The sequence below is a fragment of the Medicago truncatula genome, chromosome 5 (genome assembly GCF_003473485.1).
Source record: "Medicago truncatula cultivar Jemalong A17 chromosome 5, MtrunA17r5.0-ANR, whole genome shotgun sequence".
In the NCBI taxonomy this organism is placed as follows: domain Eukaryota; kingdom Viridiplantae; phylum Streptophyta; class Magnoliopsida; order Fabales; family Fabaceae; genus Medicago; species Medicago truncatula.
The window spans coordinates 41,777,265-41,796,676 of record NC_053046.1 but is presented as its reverse complement, the minus strand read 5'-3'; the positions used below and the strand labels follow the sequence as shown (position 1 = coordinate 41,796,676).

The following is a 19,412-nucleotide window of genomic DNA, read 5'->3' as shown; positions in this document are numbered from 1 at the left end:
ATGATTTATGGTAGGTGTGCTGCTTGCAAGAGTCAAAGAAGAAGGTGCCCTTCTGATTGCATTTTCTCTCCATATTTTCCAGCCAATAATCCTCAAAGATTTGCTTCTGTCCACAAAATCTATGGTGGTGGCAATGTTGGAAAAATGCTTCAGGTATACTTTTAATAATGTATTGATATATAGTATCTAGTATCTATATTATGTAATATAATTATAACATATGGAAAGAATATCAAAGTTGTAAAAAAATATATGTTTTTTCTTATATAGTATTTTTATTGGTGCAGCAATTACCTCACTATGTAAGAGAACAAGCTGCAAATACTCTATATTTAGAAGCACAATGTAGGATTCAAAATCCAGTTTATGGATGTGTTGGGATTATCTCTAAATTGTATCAACAAATTCATGATACAGAAGCTGAGCTGGCCAAAATCCAAACTCAGATTGCTTGTCATAAGCTCCAAAATCAACAATATGAAGCTGGATCAAACTTCAACCTTTTGCCTCCACAAAGTAGCAGCATGGAGCAGTTTCAATGGCCTAATCAAACTCCTAATTGGTTCAATTAAGCAATAGCTTGATCTTATTTTTGGATAATATTCAAAAATTCAATTGATTTGGAGATTTTATTTTTTGCTACTAGATTTGGCAAATTTTGAGGAATGTTTGAATAAGTTTAATAATTGGTATCTGTGGTACTAAAAATTTGATGATTAGTTTGTTAATTTATTACCATTTTTATTTGCAATTCAAAATATTATTGATGGAAGGTTCGTCAAGTTATATTTATAAAATATATTTTTTTTTGGTAAATTAATATTTTTGCAGCACATTTTATTTTCGGGTACAATTGCAGTACATACATTTACTCCCGTTTTTTTGTTACATTATTGACTCCCTTTAAGAACGTTTTATAAATCACTCAAGAAAATTACATTTTACAAATGAAGTCTTTTATAGACAAAGTGACAAATATCGTTTGAAAAATTACAAATTATAAAATCCTCTATAAATTCAAATTCGAGTAACTACGAAAAATACTCAATTTAACAATCTTGACATTTGTTAGATGAGTCAAGACCTTTAAATTTTCCCAAACATATATTGAGCATGACATATTGTTTGAATTCTTATAAAACTGATATAAGAAAAAACTTCACCTAGCAATATATTTTTTTAAAATAAAGCATCAATTATAAAACTATTGTAAAAATTAATTGATTATAAAACTAGAAATAATACATGAAACGTGTATAGCATGTAAAACAACAAGAATGTACTTATAAAAACATGAGAAGGCTGACAATGACTTGTGCCACAAGTCAGAAGTAGGTATGCACTGTTGGCGTTATCTTAACTATGTAACTTATTTTTGATTGAGATTGATTATGAAAAATTGATTTAAAAAAACAGAGTTTGAGAAAATTGATCTTTTCAACGATATTTTATATTGGGTTCAGTACAGTGATTTTCAATACTACTGACCTGGTTTTAAATATAACTAATAATAGCTAATATTTTTTTGAGAGGAACTAATAGCTAATCATTAACCATAAGAATACATGAATATGAATGTAAATTTATATAAAAAATAAAGATAAAGCTGTGATCAATCAATAAGATAATATGACAGTATTCAACAGTTTAATTGATTAAATTTAATATCTTGAGAAATTCAGTGGCATCCATCAAAGGGAAATTGCAATTGCAATTACCTTAAATGTTTATGGTATAATTACTAGAAATCTGGTATATAAGGTTTTGGTGGAATTAGTAGAACTCAGGAGTTGGTTGGTTACTCTGGGATTTCAAGCAAGATTGTTGAGTTTCTTGACATTTTTCATGGATTGTATATTACTTGGTCTCTTGGTTATAGAGGTGTGATCTTTACTCATATTGTCTCTTTGTCCTAGCCTTGATCCTCTCAAGTGATTTGAGTTTTCATCTATGTGTTTGTAATTCGTGATACTAAAGATCTTTCTTCTCAAGGTTGCCTTATTCTTTCAATCAGAGAAGACAATTTTTGCATAGACTACCTTAGTTGGAAGTTTCTCAAGGCTCTTCTTTGGTTTGCTCTTGATGATCCTGCTACTGGCTTTAGTGATTTGACTTGGCCTTAGTGTCTCCTTTATTTTGCTTTCCTTTTCTCATGTGACAAAAACAAGTTTGAACGAAATAGCAATAACAAGTTTTTTTAGAGGAGTTATAGAAAAAGTTGGTATGGAAATAATTGGATGTCCACCTTTTAAAGTTGTTGTTTACACACATTTGAATGCAACTTTTCTTTTCCCCTATGTAATAGTAAGGATAAAGAAAAATAAAACGGATTTACTATAATATTATGCCCATCCTCTAGTAGATGAAAAATGAAAATTGCTCTTCTTGCTCATTCCTTTAAAAGTAGTCAGAATTCTAAGAGTTTTGAATAAATTAATTGCTGACTGTTGGATCTCATAGGAAAAATACATGCCCTCTGCAAGATGAGAAAATTATGCATCTACGGCTTGCTTCTTTCCATCAATGAACAAGCCCATCGTTTTGAACCAACGCATTAAATTTCGATGTTCCTTCACATATAGCCATGCTTGAAGAAATTTGAAGAGGCTATCATTTACACCTCGTTCCTCTATGTAACTGTGAAATGCATCTCTCATCTTTTCATCTAGTTCCCTGTCAATTTACACGCAAGTCAGTCAAAAAGTGTCAATACACTTCCTAGTTTACCACATTCATCTAGCATATAAATGAAGCATTCACATTGACAGTAATTAAGACTAACAATAAGTTCCAGTTTAAAAATAATAATAATGAAGGAACACAGATATTTTCTGATAACAGTTGTCATTGTTAGTTTGTGATTATTTGAAAGAAATCCAAGGGTGAGGGGTAAAGGGCATAGGCCAGATAGAGAGCATACTCTGAAGGCAGCAAATTGAACTGATTAACAGACAGAAAATGAGTGCAAGATGTTTTATATATAGAGCTTGTGGCCAATATCCATTAAAGAACAATCTGATGCTGTAAAACTATCACTGTGATAGGGTGCAGCAAAGGATTGGATCCATGGTGAATCTACTGTATGCACTATAATGTTGCATGTGGTACAGCCTTGTCTTTTCATTGTGTTAATAGAAGATTATTAGAATGAAAGGAAATTGCATTCATCTCGTCTGAGATGCGCTTAAATCATGCATGCATCCCTTGTAGAGGGTTTGTCTAATTAAAGGGAGATTACTGTCTTTTGCAGAATAGAGGGGTGTCATTTCCAGAGTTATTGATGGCGGACCATGGCTGAAAGCCAAAAATCAACCATATGGCCCTGTCATATCCACCACAAGACATCCTGGTCACTCCGTCCTTCACAAATTGGCCATGGCGGTTGACAAAACTTCATTGAAGCATATCTTAAAGGTAGTGTACTCATAAACATATCGGGACCCCCCCCCCAAATCAATTCTCCATGTTCATCTATCTTTTTTCAGCTTATATTGCTACACACACCAACTGTTTCAATTACCCTAAACTACACAACATAATCCCTAAACTCTAAACCCCACAGGATCATAGATATCACTATTAAACAAAAATACGTGAAACAACAAAACAAAAGAGGAATATTAACAGAGTAAAACTCTAGTGTATCATCAATTCATAGTAGAGAAGAGATTGAGGAGACATGCGCAAAAAGTGGACCAGTGTATTAAGTAGGAATAAGAATGTGACCACAAAAGAACTTCTGGTTTTATGCAAAACAGGATTCAGCAGTTCTACCTTGCTTAACCCTTCCTATCTTATGTCATCCAGAAAAGAGCATATATGTGAAGCATTCACATTGACAGCAATTAAGCACCCACATTAAGTTCCATACAAAAAATGAAAGAACACACAATCTCAATATTTTCTGATAACAGCTATCAGTTGTCATTGTTAGTTTAGGAACAGTTGTGAGAAATCCAAGGGTGTGGGGTAAAGGTCATAGGCATGGTATAGGTAGAGAGTATACTCCGAAGGCAACATATTGAATTGAGTAAAAGATGCATAAAATGAGTACAAGATGTTTTATATATAGAGCTTATGGAGGATTAACAAACAAAACACCTACTAACAAAGTGTAACTATCTTTTATACTTCTAATACCACTGAAGGATAATCTGATACTGTAAAACTATCACTGTGATAGGATGCATGAAAGGATTGGATCCATTTTGAATCCAGTAGGCACTATATTATCATGTGTGGTACACCCTTGTCATTTTCGTTACGTTGTTGCAATAGAAAACTATTTTAGGATAAAGGGGAAATTGCACTTAAGTCTCCTAAGATATGCTTAAATGACATCCCTTGTAGAGGATGTGTGTGATTGAAGGGAGATAAATGTCTTTTTCAAAACAGAGGGGTGTAATTTCCAGAGTTATCAACTGTGGAAAGCCAAAAATACGCTATGGCGCCGCCATCTTTCATAAGTTGGCCATGGTGGTTATCAAAGAATCCGCCACCGCAATCCACCATGGCAGCGCCATATGACCAATAATGGACAACACTTCAATTCAGAATATCTAACGGTGGTATGTGCAATTTCCCCAAGAATCAACATAAGCCTATGCTCCACTTAGAAACACGAAGAGTGCTTAATAATGGAGGGGAATTCTACTTCAGCTCCATTCTTCAAATCACTAAACTCAGAAATTTCTTTAGCATATAGCAAATCTTCTATACACATCAAAACCCAAAACTACACTTGAGAAATTTCTTTAGCATATAGCAAATCTTCTCTACCCATCAAAACCCGAAACTACACAAACAAAAACCCTGAACTCATATAACAGGATCATCGATTTCACTATAAAAAACATGATTCAAACATAACAAAACAAAACAAAAATGGATATTAACAGATTAAAACCCTACAGTATCATGAATTCAGCTAGTTTTAACCATATAGAAAATCCTCTATACTCATTAAACATATCCAAAACCATTCTCCCCATCTAATTCTCCACTTTCATCTATCTTTTCTCAGTTTATAATGTTACAAACTCCAACTATTTCAATTACCTAAACTACACAAACAAAAACCATAAACTCTAAACACATCAGAATCATAGACTTCCCTATAAAACAAAAAAGTTTGAAACAAAACACGAATGTGGACAGAGCAAAACCGTTGTGATTTAGGAGGTGAATATACTTCTAACAAAATCTCTTTCCAACCATTCTGCACTATAATCTATCTTATTTCAGCTTATATTGTTACATACTTCAACTATTTCAATTAACCTAAACTACAACAGAAACCATAAATTTTCAACTTATCAGAATCATATATGTCACTATCAAACAAAAATACTCAAAACAGAACAAAACAAAAAATGAAAATTAGCAGAGTAAAAGCCTAGTGTATCATTTTTTTGTAACACCGACACTATGATTAAAGGTGTGTTTGTTATGTCAGTGTCTGACACGGATACAACACCGATACATGTGAATTCAATCAATTATGTCATTTTTTTTCTTCCAAATAATTATCGATGTCAACAGTCGGTGTTAGTGTTTCTCTTGTCTGCGCCAATGCTCCATATATCAAGAATCCATATGTATAGAAAGAGATTGAGATTGAAGAAACATACGCAAAAACAGGACCGGTATAATGTGTAGGAGTCAGAATGTATCCACTAGAATCAAGAAGCTTAGGTCTCATAGAAACAGAGTGAATCCCAAGAGCATCTTCATACAAACCACAAAGAAAATTCAACGATTCCTTCTGTTCAGGTTTAGATACATCAACATGAATGAACAATTGATCAATAGCACCGTCTTGTTCTTCACCGATATTGTTCAATCGCATCACGTAGATGCTGATTTCTTCTTCGCCGTAGTTTCGCTTCAGAACAGGACCTTCGGAATCAAGCGCTCCTTTCACGATTGTGAAGTTTGATGGAGGACTCACTTTCTGAAATTGAAATGCATGAAAAAGGTTAAACCCTAAACCCTAGAGAGAGAACGAGATTTTTAGAGAGAGAGAGAGAGAGTACAGGTGGCATGTTCATTTTGGCGACTTCCATGTAGTGTTCTTTGAGGGAACGGAGAACCATGGTGTCTACGGCGGATGACATAGTGGCGGCGCCGCGAACTCCTGACGGAGTTGTGCGGTGGCGGAGTGCGCCGACGGCGGTGAATAAACCTCTCTTCCACATTTCTATTTCGCGTTATGTTTCTTCTGTTTGAACCTCCCTAAGTGTAACACACATGCATATTCTACATTTAACAAATTCAATTTTTGTTAAACACAAATATTTTAAAAAATATATCAATTTTTGGTTAGACCAAAAATAATTTTTGATTTATAATAACATATTTTATGTGTTTGCAATTGCTTATGTTAATTTTAAATTATTTTTTTAAAATTTTAAAAACACTTAGATTCTTGCTTATAGTTTTTGGATAGTACTATGTATCTATGAAGAAATGATCACATAGATCATTTATTAAATGAACCTTGTTTATAATAATGATCAGAAGATGTGTATATGTAAAATGAAAAGTAATGTATCTGACATAACCATGTGAAATGTGTTTGTGTTTGTTTTTGTTTTTCTCTCTACATTTTAGGAGGTTCGTTAATGTAATATAAAAAGTAATGTATTCTTAGATTAAGATAAGATACGGTCATATATGTGTAATTATACTCTAGAGATATTCTAAAAAGAAAAATGTTAGGGTCACACCCACTAACACTCTCTTTTAACACACCCAATAAAAATTAGCTATGTGTCCCATTTTTTTAATTTAAATTCCTTGTAACCTGCTCACCCTGCTTCTAAACGTTTATTTATTTTTTATTTTGAAGAGAGAACGAGAAAAAAGAAAAAGAGGAAAGAGAAAGTGTTGAGAAACAACATAGATGAGTTTGGATCTAAATCAAGTCTTCAATAAGATGGAATTTCCTTGCTTATGAAACAAAGTGTGAATCTATTCACCCTCTTCTCCCATTCTCCAAAATTGCATTAATCTCTCTGCCTTCTTCTCAGAATTTACGACACTTCTACTCCCACTGTCAAACATCTGTTTTCTTTCTCAGGGCAACAAATTGGAATCTATCAATTTGAAAAACCCAAATCTGCTGTGTGAACGTCTATTTTCAAATTAAATATCTTTGGTGAGAAAATTAGCCCTAATTATAATAATCCTCCAATAATTATATGTTCAGGTGAAAATTTGATTTACCAAAATCAAAATCATTCAAATTGCATGTGATAGAGACAAAAGCCTTCTTTTTCTTTTTCTTTTTTCTCTTCTCTCTCCAAACAAATAAAATCAAACTTTTAAAAACTGGATGAGCAGGTTACAAGTAAATTGAATTAAAAAAATGGGATACATGGCTAATTTTTATTGGATGTGTTAAAAGAGAGTGTTAGTGGGTGTGATCCTAGTATTTTTCTTCTACAAAATACTTCTAGAAAAATTTGTATTAAACTTCAACATCCAAACACCACATTAGGATGTGTAAAAAAAAAAAAAACCACATTAGGACCTAGGTGGGCCATGTCCCACCCCACAATTATATTTCTTTAAAGGGAAAATTACTAAAATACTATTGATTTTTCAAAAAATTACTAAATAAATATTTTTTGGGTATAAGTTTTTTTTTTTTTTTTAAGAAGCTAAAATAAAGTTTATTCAAAACGCAAAGAATCCTAGCAAACATAAGGAATGTTTGGTTAGGAGACTTAAGTAGGAATATACAAAGGAAAAGTGTGGTGTGTATATGTGGAACACCCAAACAAACACTCATGCATCAAATACAAACTTCAACAAACAAACCAAAAACACCCTCCACCGAGGGCCCCTGAAACCAATAAAAACTAAACACCAGAACCAAAAAGTCATCTCCAAAAATCAAAGTATGAACGCCTAAGCAATAGCAAAAACAAGTCTTGTGCCAAACCGTTGCAAAACCCGTCCAAAATAACCATCAAACCTACCAAAAACTCGTATAACTGCACTTTGCTTCTCTTCTGCAGTTGAGCGCAGTTAAGCACTGGTAAAATCACCACCTAAGTATTTGAAAACCCCATTAACAACAAACTCATAGAAGAAAACCCACAATAAACATAACCATCACCACACAAAACTACCATTAACCACCACAAAAACCACCATTAATCCTCACCAAAAATCAACACCAGCCACCACGAAAACCAACACCAGCCACCACAAGCATCACCACCACGAGCACCACCACAAAAGACCTAGTATCAACACCACCGTGAAAACCACCACGAAGCACCACAAACGTAGAAAAAAAATCTCCAAAAATAAAACCAACTCACAAGCTTCTCAACATCAACACCAAAATATCACCACCATGCAAAAAAGACACCATTACATTCCAACTACCAACCCAAGTGCAAAAACCTTATGTAACCAACACTAATAACCACCCACATCATCGTTGACTCAAAAAAAAAATATTATTTGTTTTTATTAGTTTGATTTTTTACTTTTTTTTTTTTTGGTGAATGTTTGATTTTTTACGTTGTTTATAAAAAAATTCAATTGAGAGAAGAAATAAAAAAAACTCTTTTTATATGCCCACAGATTTTCCGAACCAAGATTAATAATTGAAGTAGGACCCCATTCTATCTTCTCTGTATTTTCGTTGAAGAAACAAACCAGGTTGACTACTTGTTTCTTTCTTGTAAGTTTTGGTGAGTTCAAGTTTGAATCAGCTTCTTATTTATAAATGAAGCTTCCTATGAAATAATCACATAGCCATCATTATTGTTACTACACAAAAGTGTGGACTTGACTTGATGATATCTCATATATAGAGTCTAGTTGGAAGCTGATCACATCACACTTCACAATATATACATCTACCACTCACCCTCCAACCATTTATTTGTTGACTAACCTTCTACTTTGAAGCTAAGAGTTGAAGCTAAGAGACATTCATTTATTCAAAATTCATTGATACATCCTTTATGCATGCTGCAACATGTGTGAGTTCCAATTCCTTTCATTTAAATTTTTGTTTCAGTTACTCTCTCCGTTTTAAATTGCATACGTCGTTCAAAGTCTGTACACACAGAGTAAGAAATGCAATAAAATTGTATGTAAAACAACATGACACTTTTTATTACATTAATCTTGTTAACTATTGATGTGTTTTCCACCGTCGTTAATAGAATATAGTACTTTGGGAATATTGTATATATTAGAAGACACAATTGAAAAAAATAATATTCATTTTACATTGAAAAGTGAAAATGAAATTCATTGTGAAACGTATGCTGATTTAAATGTTTACATCAATAAAACTTTGCAGCAGCAGCAAATCTTCGATATGCCATGTTTTTTGTTGGTAAGGCGGTAAAGATGGTGTTAGAGGACGATGAAGGAAAGAAATATCTATCTGATTGGTTCGGCAAAGTCTTTGAAGAAGTCGAAACAGAAAAGAATAGGCTGATTTCAAATCGAGATCTTGTGCGCGTAAAAGTTGAAGCAACTGATCACAAAACTGAAAAGGTCAACGATGCTGTGTTTGAGTGGCTAAAAGAAACAGATATACTCATGCAAGAGGTTGAAAATCTGACACTACAATCAAGAAAACGACAATGGAATGAATTTAGGAAATTGCTGAGAAAAATAACTGCGTTGAATGTAAAATGCGAATTTGATCCATTTTCAACTCCAATTCCAAGTTTAGAGCACTTCTCTTCAGGAAATATTTTGTGTTTTAAGTCTAGAGATAAGACTTCAGATCAAATTTTAGAGGCACTGCGAGATGATAATTGCTCTATGATTGGATTGTATGGTAGCAAGGGCTCTGGTAAGACAGCGTTGGCAAAAGCAATGGGTGAGAAAGTTAAGCATCTAAAGATTTTTCATGAGGTTTTATTTGCCACGGTGACGCAAAACCTGAATATCAGAACTATGCAAGAAGAAATTGCTGACTTGTTAGACATGACATTCGATAAAAAAAGTGAAACTGTAAGAGCAAGAAGAATATTCTCAAGAATAGAAAGTATGAGTCGTCCAATTCTAGTGATTTTCGATGATGTTCGGGTAAAATTTGATCCAGAAGATGTAGGCATTCCTTGTAATAGTAATCGATGCAAGATCCTTTTGACCGCACTTGCCCAACAAGATTGTGAATTGATGCACTCCAAAAGGAATATTCAACTTGGTCCCTTATCTATAGAGGAATCTTGGACTTTGTTCCAAAAACATTCTGGTATTCATGATGAAGGGCACTCGTCTTCATTTGACTTATTGAATGTGGCACGTGAAGTTTCCTTTGAATGCGAAGGGTTACCGAGAACAATTAAAGATGTGGGATCTTCCTTAAGAGGTAAACCAATTGAGGAATGGAAAGCATCACTAGATAGTCTGAGACATTCAATGGCCAAATGGCAAATTTTCTTAAGTTTTAGAGGAGAAGATACACGCTACTCTTTTACAGGTAATCTGTATAAAGCTTTATGTCAAGGGGGATTCAAGACCTTCATGGATGATGGAGGACTGCACACTGGAGACAAAATTTCACCCACTCTTCTAAATGCAATTGAAGAATCAAGGCTGTCGATTATCATTTTGTCTGAAAACTATGCGAATTCCTCATGGTGTCTTGAAGAACTTGTCAAAATTATGGAGTGTATGAAATTGAAGAATCAATTAGTTTGGCCAATCTTTTACAAAGTGAAACCGTCAGACATAAGGCATTTGAGAAATTGTTATGGCGAAGACATGGCTCAACATGAAAATAATTTTGGAATTGACTCAGAGAGAGTACAGAAATGGAAGTCAGCTTTGTTTGAAGTGTCGAATTTGTCCGGAAAGGCTTATACAACCGGGTATGTAATATCCTTCAAAAGACTTCTATTTGCATTATTCTATAATAACCAATTTTTACTTTACTAGCGATAGCAGTTAAGAATATGATATAATATAATTCCATAGTCTCGGAAGGTATGTGAATTGGTAAAAACAGAAAAGAAAAGAAATCTGCTCTTCTTTATAGCTGCTATCAATTGAAGTATAATTTACCATCAAGAAATTTAGACATGAAATATTTTGTTGTTTAAGTTTTGTTTTAAGTTTCAGTGCAGTTTTTGTATTCTATGCGACAACTTGTTCTTGTGAAAAACTGATAGTCAGATTGCACTTTATATGTTTTTTTGACTAAATAAGTTCAAAACTATATGCATAAATGAATTGAAAGTTTTAACTTTTGCAGGTACGAACATGAATTTATTCAAAAGATTTTGGAAGATGCCAATCGTAAAAAAAGTCGTTTGCAAATACGAAGCACATAGATATGGATTAGAAAGATGCGAATCATATTAAAAGTTGTTTTGCATGGCAAAGGTTTTTGGAACGATCTAAATCGTCAACCTTTCTCTATTATGAGTGGAGTGTGGATCATACTAAATGTCCATGTTATTATAGCAAACACCTCCTCTATTTAGGCTTAGAGCTGTGGATATATAGTAGTACTAGTAGTTGAAAATTTCTTGAAATGTGAAAAATACAAACAATAATTACCTGTATCTAATTTGTGGAGCAAGTTGCATTCTTCACTGTGAATTTATTTGTCTATTGGCTGTTACAGTTTCACTATCTTTGTTGCTTATGTCTACATATTTTGCATAATATGGAACCACAGAATATCTCTCAACAATATCGAGCACAGAATATTCCACTAACTGACTCCTAGTGAGTGAAGGCGTGAAAAGTGCATTCCAGTACTGATCAACATTTAAGATACAGTACCTCAAGGTGAAAATCAAGCAAAGTAATTCTTTTAGCAACCTACAAATGATAATAGGACTAATATTTCCCAACTGGATGCAACCTTAGGAGGCAGAAAAATCAAATCCCCGTAGCAAATGGGGACGATTTCAACAGAAAAAGTGTATCTATCAGAATAGATGTCATGATTAAAAAGAAACTTAGCCTGACGAGTTCTTGAAGAAACTATGCCGTCCATAAGTTGCACAAGATTTTGAGGATCTTATAGTAATAGTATATAGAAATAGAAAGAGAAGCCTTGATATTTGTGTTCTATTCTTTTTTTGGTAGATAGACGAAATGACAAAGTCATTATAAACTCACACACACAAGTGGAGGTACCGGGGTTCGAACCCCAGTCATGGCATCGGCCTAACAATTTCGGCATTTTGCCAGTTGAGCTAGGACTTGCAGATTATTTGTGTTCTATTCTACAAACAATAATAACGTAACCAGGATGGTTCATTATGATGACCTGCTGCTCCAAATGGAAAATAGGCATATGAGAAACATGTTGCCTACAGCACGCCACTTGGGATCCTCCATCAAGAACAAACCTCCTTCTCAGCTTTGACTTAGTCACAAAATATTTTACCCTTATGTCCAAGTTTAAGTCTGGAATTTGTGTGCATAATCTTATTCTAGCAGTAAAGTAACTACACTATATATATAAGTCTACTATATCTATGAGCGACACACTCCAAATCTAGAAGTTACTGCAAGCAAGGACTGTGTAATATTCCTTACTCTAGATCAATTACCTTAATTCAACTTCACAAGACTACACCCATCTCATTTCCACCAGCATGTGGTTTAATTATTTATCCATAAGAAATGATTAACCATCACCATTAGAGGGAATTTTAATCGACAATATACAACAACCAATTTGCAATAAGTTATTCTCCATTAAAATGGATATAATCCAATTGGCCATAAGCCTAAAAGCCACTAATAAACCCCAACTATAGAGTTCAAGTTTGGTAATTGAGATAGCATCACATTACACAAGTATACACCAGATACCATTCCATAGTGTTTGTCAAAGCACTCTCCCAAACACAAGTATAAGACTTGATGGTTTTTCCAATGTGATATTTAAGAATTAATATTTTATGAATTCTATAGTGAGATGTTTAAGACTTGATAGATTATTCAAAGTATGTGGAGAGTGAATTGGTGAAATGGTGTTTAGTGATAGTGTGTTAGAGCGTTGTGAGGGATTTCAGTGAGTGTGTTGCACCGACAACACTTAACATGAATGCTTTTTGCTGCGACACGAGATCTTTTGCTGCCCATATTTCAAGTTCAGAGTTGTAGCGCGACAAAAAATCTAGGATCAAATTGTGTATTTTGTATTAGAGTAGAGCTTAAGAGAATGGCCGCATCAAGATGGCAAATCATGATGCAGGATTGGTACAAGAGCTGTCAAGTTGTTGTATCCTGCACTTCAACATTTTCTTTTTTGAAATGACAACATTTAACAATATAAATTAGTAGATTTGTATGGGACAACTTGACAAGTCTCATCCAAATTCCGTGAATGATTCGGTTGAGAGTCATGGTTAGTGTGCGCTTGATTCTCTGATGACAAAAATGTACTACAAATTAATCAATTGATTATCTAAAAACTAAAGTAAGTTGAATGTTGAGTAATTTATGTTTGAAACTTTGAATACATTTATGTAAAATTAAGTTGAACAATAAATTCGATTCTAAAAGTCAATTCAATGATCAAAAGCTTCAAATTCGAATCAATTTTGAAGGCAAAATCAAGAAACTCCATTTTTAGTTTATGGAGGAAAAAAATTGATAAAGTGAATTTGCGAGCCTATTGTTCGAAATATTACACCTGTACATTAATGCCAAACAATGCCTTCGTTCTCATCAATCATAACCAATCAATTATTTGTACCAAAAATATGAGTCCATATATCAATCCATTATAACTTATATAATATTAGGGAGTGACAAGGATGTCAAGGATTTGATCTCCACCATCAACATAATTCTAACTTCTCAATATTCCACTACAGAGTCTTTCTAAGCACCATTATCGTCAGGTGACATTTGAAAAATAAATTGAGCACCAAGCCATCATGTTTCTTTTGTAACATTTTAATTTAAAATATATTTTCACTTTGTAAAACAACAAACAGGACAAAAATTCAAAGGTACAATCTTTCCCAATTCCAACTTGTTAGCATAAAATAACCAAGAAACAACTTACATATATACAGAAGTTAATAGTACATTCCACCCAAAAAAAACTCATCATTTCAGAATTCTCCGAGACTACAAGTTTCGACTATGGAGAGATTTGCTTGCTTGTGATGCTAAGACCACTGCCTTGGCACTTGTGCTCATCAACAACATGTCCCGTGCTGCCCGACGCTGATGTTGCCGAGCATTTTTAGCTCGCTTCGGAGCTAATCGATTATCCCTTTCCTCAAAGGCAAGTCTGAATTTTTCAGCTACTGATAATTCAGTAGAGCTTGAAGGTGAAGAAATGGGCCTCTTTGCAATCCCATGCATTGTCCATGTCTTGGGATCAATATCTTTCACAACTGCATCATCTAATATGATATTTTGAAATGCTTCAAAAGGAACTTGAGTTCCCATAAACCCAAATGGAGATGGCTTGGGATTTACTACGATACGCGGGCACTCGGTGGAAAAGTCCTCTAAAGAATTATTATCAATGTTTGGCTGCAAAAACGAAATAGTTTAAGATTAAATTAACAATAAGTATATACCTTCAACATATATATGTCTCTCTGTCAACCAATTATACGGTAAAACAACATCATAATATGCAAGAAAAATAATTTCTTTTCAATTTGTGAAAGGGCAGAATCTGCATTCAATTACGAATTTACAAGTTATCATAATCCAGACAGAACGATTTTAACTTCATACCCATACTAGCCACCGGAGTGATTGTGCACCATTAGCCATTTCTTTAGTATCAAGCTCCTCCCAAGAATCCTCCGCCACATACTCTAGCTTTGGTTTAAATATACTCAAGCATCTCCGTGCAGTGTTGTCACTCCTTGGACACCCTCTGCAATATTAATTATGGTTCATTACCTGTTATGGGGTTTGTAATCCTAAGTTAAAACATTTTTTTAGCCGGCGTGGTTACAGTGAGTGAAAAGAAAAACATGATGATATAGTAGGAAAGTAGCTTATGTGATCTAAATACATTTTTTGACATCATAGATAATTAAGAGTGGACATGTTTTGATGATATTTATACGTGAACTTCAATTATATATCCTAACTACAAAAGAATGACAGATGCAACTGTAATGTGAATATGGTATCAAAATAGCCCATTGAAGCAAAACTTTGAATTCCAAAATTAACTTCTATTAAATGACAAATGAAATACACTTCAAAAGCAACATAGTGGGTAAAATGTACTAACATAGAATTATAACTGAAAATGGTTAGATGCAATAGACGTACCCGCATCTCAGTGTCTCCAATGAATGGCAGTGCTTCACAAGTTCAGATATACCAGTTGCAGTAATTTTGGTGCACCGGCTGCAAATAGGCTCAATATATCAAGTGATTCTGAAAGAAAGAAATATAATATAAAAAACATACTAGACACTATAAAGATGTTTCTAGAAAGCAAGACACGAATCACAATATGTTAACCCCATGTAAAGTTGTTGACAGATCAGATTCAAAGTGAAGAAAATTAATAATCATCGCATCTAATATAAGCAAACCTACAAAATATAATGGAATACCAAAGTAGAAACCAAAATCTGTGTTGATCAACTACTTCCAATATACTCGAGTATAGTCCAACTCCAAACAGAACAATATTTGCAGGAAGTGCTTGTAACATCACATAAGCTTAAGACTAAAACTGAAGCATATTGTAAGAAATGTTTATGAAATTTGAATATACATCAAAACTCAAGACTAAATAATGCTGGAAAAATAATGACAATTTCTATTATTCTCAAACATGAAGAATATTTTTTTGCATTAAAATGACGACATAGTCAAAGGCTCCTAGCTCAGTCATTTTTTAAAAACAAAAGTTATAATTATATACCTTATGTCTAGAGCTTTAACGGATCTACATACTTCAGCTGCTTTTACCAAGCCAAGATCTGAAACATCTGAGCCAGAGACGTCAAGGATTTCCCAAGAAGCATCAGCTAATGCAATTAGGACATCATCATTCAGAAACTTTCTTCGTCTAGCAATAGCTGCTACTGCTAACTGTCATGTAAGTTTACTTTGTCAATTACATCATTAACGATTCTCGTTTTAGACAAGTATGTGCATCGGGATAAATGACATATGACAAGATTTGAGGAGAGATAAAATCATTCTCAACTAAGTTACCTTAATTTCAGCCGGCAAGCCGATAGCAATCTCATCTAAATCTTCAATAATATCCTCCAAATGTCTTCCAATAAGTCCAATGCAGAGGTTGACTAGACTTGGAGGTTTTGTCTTAGTAAGGAATCCTGCGCAACAAATTTCTCAAGGAATTTAGTTAATGTCATCTTCTGTGGCATATAATTGGGGAAAAAAGCACCTCCGAGGGACTGTTTCGATTGGCGTATTTGAGTATTCACTGTCATAAGCTTTTGAGTAGAGAGATCATTCGGGAGAGCTTATGGAAGCTAATACTGTGTTTTCAGCTTATGTCCGTAAACTCTCTAAGATAGTTTGTGAAAATAACTTATAGATTATATGTAACTAGTTTGACTTCAGTATATTGGTTATAAAGAGCTCATGGAAACAGATTATGATCCCGTTTGTTATAGCTTTTTTAAGAAAAAAATCACTTTTTAAAAAAAAATAATCACTTTTAAGAGTGTTACATCCATTTGGTACAGCTTTTTCAAAAAATCAGAATCTAAAAAAAAATATAAAAGCAGCTTCAAATGAGAAGCTGTTAAGAGCAGCTTCTCAAAAAATTGATTTTTTTTAGAGAGAGAAAATATGGTTTAAAAAATTGTACTAATTTTGTAACAAAAAAATCCCTTTTAATAGTTGTATCCAAACAAACTAAATGATTTGTTTAATAAAAGTGATTTTTATTACGTTAAACAAACAAACGCAAAATAAATTCTGATTTTTCATAAAATCTCTAAAATATAATCTCTAAATTAATTTATGTCAAAATCACTTTTATTTTAATCCGTAACAAACAGGCCTATAAGTTGTTTTCAGCTTATTTCAGAGAGCTCTACAAGATAGTTAGTGAAAACAGCTTATAGATTATATGAGACTTCATTTTATCAGTTATAAAAATAGCTTATACATACACTTTATGATAAGCGATTATGACATAAACGCTTAATTAAGTTGTTTATTCAAACATGACCCAAGATTTAAACGAATGACCTGATGTAAATCACACAAACCCCTCATAATTATGTAATACCATCTTCTGTTGCATATGTTTGGGGTAAAAAAGCATTTGTGCATGTTTACCACCAAGGCCTGTTTGGATTGACATATTTGAGCATTTACTGGCATAAGCACTTGAGTTGACAGATTGTTTGGGAGTGCTTTATAAGTTGTTTTGAGCTTATTTCCATAAGCTCTCCAAGTTAGCTTGTGAAAATAGCTTATACATACTCCCTCCCAACAGTCTCACAAAACTTATATTGACGAGTGCTTATAGCATAAGCGCTTAATAAAGTTGTTTAAACCAATGACCTACAATCACAAACTCCTCATAAGTCAGAACTCAGAACTAACGATTAAACTTCAACCATCCTATATTCCTATTCAAGCTCCAAACTTTTGTTATAAGCTTGTCATTATAATACATAGTACCTGTTTGAATTGACTTACTCGAGCTTATCTAACGAAAACAGTATAACTTTATTTTATCTTTTTCTATAGAAGTAGCTTATACATAAGCGCTTATCTCGTGATAAGCAAGAAGCGCTTGTGCTATAAAAACATGAAATGAAACACAATAGAAGGGGGGGGGGGGGGGCGGGGGGGTTAAAAGAAAGAAAGAATTACCGGGAAATTGAGGACGGGTGATTGTTGTTGTAATGGAAGACTTGTTGGATTTGAAGTTGGATTGGGAATTCAGATTCAAATTAAGGTTTTGCAAAGAGGTTGATAATGCTTTTGCACCTTTACCTTTATTATCCATCAAAATTGAAAAATCCTACGATGAATGTGCAATGACCTAGGAAAAAAATTCAGAGGAACCAAAAAAACTGGAGGACTAGTTTATTGTTGTTCTCAAATAAACCAAACCGACATTACCCAACACTGTTCAATTTTAATTTAATATAACATTTTTTTTTTGAAGGATATAGAAAAATTTAGGCTAAATTGCATTTTTGGTTCCTTAACTATTTAGGTAGTATCGTTTTGGTCCCTTAATTAAAATTCGATTTATTTTGGTCCTTTAACTTCTCTCCGTTACATATTCTGGTCCTTTCCATTAGTTTTAATTCAAAAATGTTAGATTTTCTTCATTTTCTTTTGAAATTTTTATGGGATTCTTGTTGTTGAAGGTTGATGGAGATGATATAAAGATGAAAAAGAGGAGAAGATGATGAAGAAAATCTAACGTTTTTGAATTAAAACTAACAGAAATGACCAAAATGTGTAACAAAGAGAAGTCAAGGGACCAAAATAAATCGAATTTTAATTTGGAGACCAAAGTGAAACTACCTAAATAGTTAAGGGACCAAAAATGCAATTTAGCCAAAAATTTAATATAACATTGGCTTAAATATGGAAATGGTCCCTGCAAATATCTGGCGTTTTGCTTTTAATCCCTATAAAAAAAAAAATTTGTTTTTAGTCCCTGCAAATATAAAATATTTGGTTTGATCCTTGGTATTTTGTTTTAATTCTTGTAAAATCATTTCATATTAAAATTTAGTATAACATTTTTTTTTTTAAGGATATAGAAAAATTTAGGCTAAATTGCATTTTTGGTTCCTTAACTATTTAGGTAGTATCGTTTTGGTCCCTTAATTAAAATTCGATTTATTTTGGTCCTTTAACTTCTCTCCGTTACATATTCTGGTCCTTTCCATTAGTTTTAATTCAAAAATGTTAGATTTTCTTCATTTTCTTTTGAAATTTTTATGGGATTCTTGTTGTTGAAGGTTGATGGAGATGATATAAAGATGAAAAAGAGGAGAAGATAATGAAGAAAATCTAACGTTTTTGAATTAAAACTAACAGAAATGACCAAAATGTGTAACAAAGAGAAGTCAAGGGACCAAAATAAATCGAATTTTAATTTGGAGACCAAAGTGAAACTACCTAAATAGTTAAGGGACCAAAAATGCAATTTAGCCAAAAATTTAATATAACATTGGCTTAAATATGGAAATGGTCCCTGCAAATATCTGGAGTTTTGCTTTTAATCCCTATAAAAAAAATTTTTTGTTTTTAGTCCCTGCAAATATAAAATATTTGGTTTGATCCTTGGTATTTTGTTTTAATTCTTGTAAAATCATTTCATATTAAAATTGGTCTCTATAATATTCACTTTAGTCCTCATTTTGAGGGACTAAAATAAAATATTCTACGTATTACAACGAAAAAAAAAGGTTGAAACAAATATACCCAAAAAAAGTTCAATTTTGTGAATG

At 33.1% G+C, this 19,412-nt stretch overlaps 4 protein-coding genes across 4 annotated transcripts; 2 read left to right on the top strand and 2 right to left on the bottom strand.

The window, feature by feature from the left end:
- On the top strand, positions 1–572 carry LOC11432491 (LOB domain-containing protein 24). Its single transcript, XM_003617518.3, has 2 exons — positions 1–153; positions 288–572. Exons 1-2 carry the CDS (start codon positions 1–3, stop codon positions 570–572), a joined length of 438 nt encoding a protein of 145 aa, XP_003617566.1.
- Positions 573–2,209: 1,637 nt separating this feature from the next.
- On the bottom strand, positions 2,210–6,255 carry LOC11437079 (mitochondrial acidic protein MAM33). The gene is made up of 3 exons (XM_003617517.4): positions 6,036–6,255; positions 5,631–5,953; positions 2,210–2,673 (listed from the first exon to the last, which is right to left on the bottom strand). The coding sequence occupies exons 1-3, from the start codon at positions 6,195–6,197 to the stop codon at positions 2,493–2,495; spliced, it is 666 nt and encodes a 221-aa protein (XP_003617565.1). The 5' UTR covers positions 6,198–6,255; the 3' UTR covers positions 2,210–2,492.
- A 2,381-nt stretch (positions 6,256–8,636) lies between these two features.
- On the top strand, positions 8,637–11,625 carry LOC11436636 (probable disease resistance protein At1g61310). The gene is made up of 3 exons (XM_003617516.4): positions 8,637–9,005; positions 9,332–10,859; positions 11,243–11,625. Exons 1-3 carry the CDS (start codon positions 9,002–9,004, stop codon positions 11,319–11,321), a joined length of 1,611 nt encoding a protein of 536 aa, XP_003617564.2. The 5' UTR covers positions 8,637–9,001; the 3' UTR covers positions 11,322–11,625.
- Positions 11,626–13,896: 2,271 nt separating this feature from the next.
- LOC11442274 (uncharacterized) lies at positions 13,897–18,065 on the bottom strand. The gene is made up of 6 exons (XM_003617514.4): positions 17,812–18,065; positions 16,168–16,292; positions 15,872–16,041; positions 15,268–15,345; positions 14,716–14,860; positions 13,897–14,505 (listed from the first exon to the last, which is right to left on the bottom strand). The coding sequence occupies exons 1-6, from the start codon at positions 17,945–17,947 to the stop codon at positions 14,092–14,094; spliced, it is 1,068 nt and encodes a 355-aa protein (XP_003617562.1). The 5' UTR covers positions 17,948–18,065; the 3' UTR covers positions 13,897–14,091.
- Positions 18,066–19,412: the final 1,347 nt, after the last annotated feature.

Coding starts and splice junctions, on each gene's coding strand:
- LOC11432491 (XM_003617518.3), top strand. CDS start 1: ATGATTTATGGTAGGTGTGCTGCTTGCAAGAGTCAAAGAAGAAGGTGC. Junction 154..287: donor ATGTTGGAAAAATGCTTCAG/GTATACTTTTAA, acceptor TTATTGGTGCAG/CAATTACCTCACTATGTAAG.
- LOC11437079 (XM_003617517.4), bottom strand. CDS start 6,197: ATGTGGAAGAGAGGTTTATTCACCGCCGTCGGCGCACTCCGCCACCGC. Junction 5,954..6,035: donor CCAAAATGAACATGCCACCT/GTACTCTCTCTC, acceptor TTTCAATTTCAG/AAAGTGAGTCCTCCATCAAA. Junction 2,674..5,630: donor TATACCGGTCCTGTTTTTGC/GTATGTTTCTTC, acceptor GTAAATTGACAG/GGAACTAGATGAAAAGATGA.
- LOC11436636 (XM_003617516.4), top strand. Junction 10,860..11,242: donor GGAAAGGCTTATACAACCGG/GTATGTAATATC, acceptor TAACTTTTGCAG/GTACGAACATGAATTTATTC.
- LOC11442274 (XM_003617514.4), bottom strand. CDS start 17,947: ATGGATAATAAAGGTAAAGGTGCAAAAGCATTATCAACCTCTTTGCAA. Junction 16,293..17,811: donor CACCCGTCCTCAATTTCCCG/GTAATTCTTTCT, acceptor TTTGTTGCGCAG/GATTCCTTACTAAGACAAAA. Junction 14,506..14,715: donor CACTCCGGTGGCTAGTATGG/GTATGAAGTTAA, acceptor TCGTTTTTGCAG/CCAAACATTGATAATAATTC.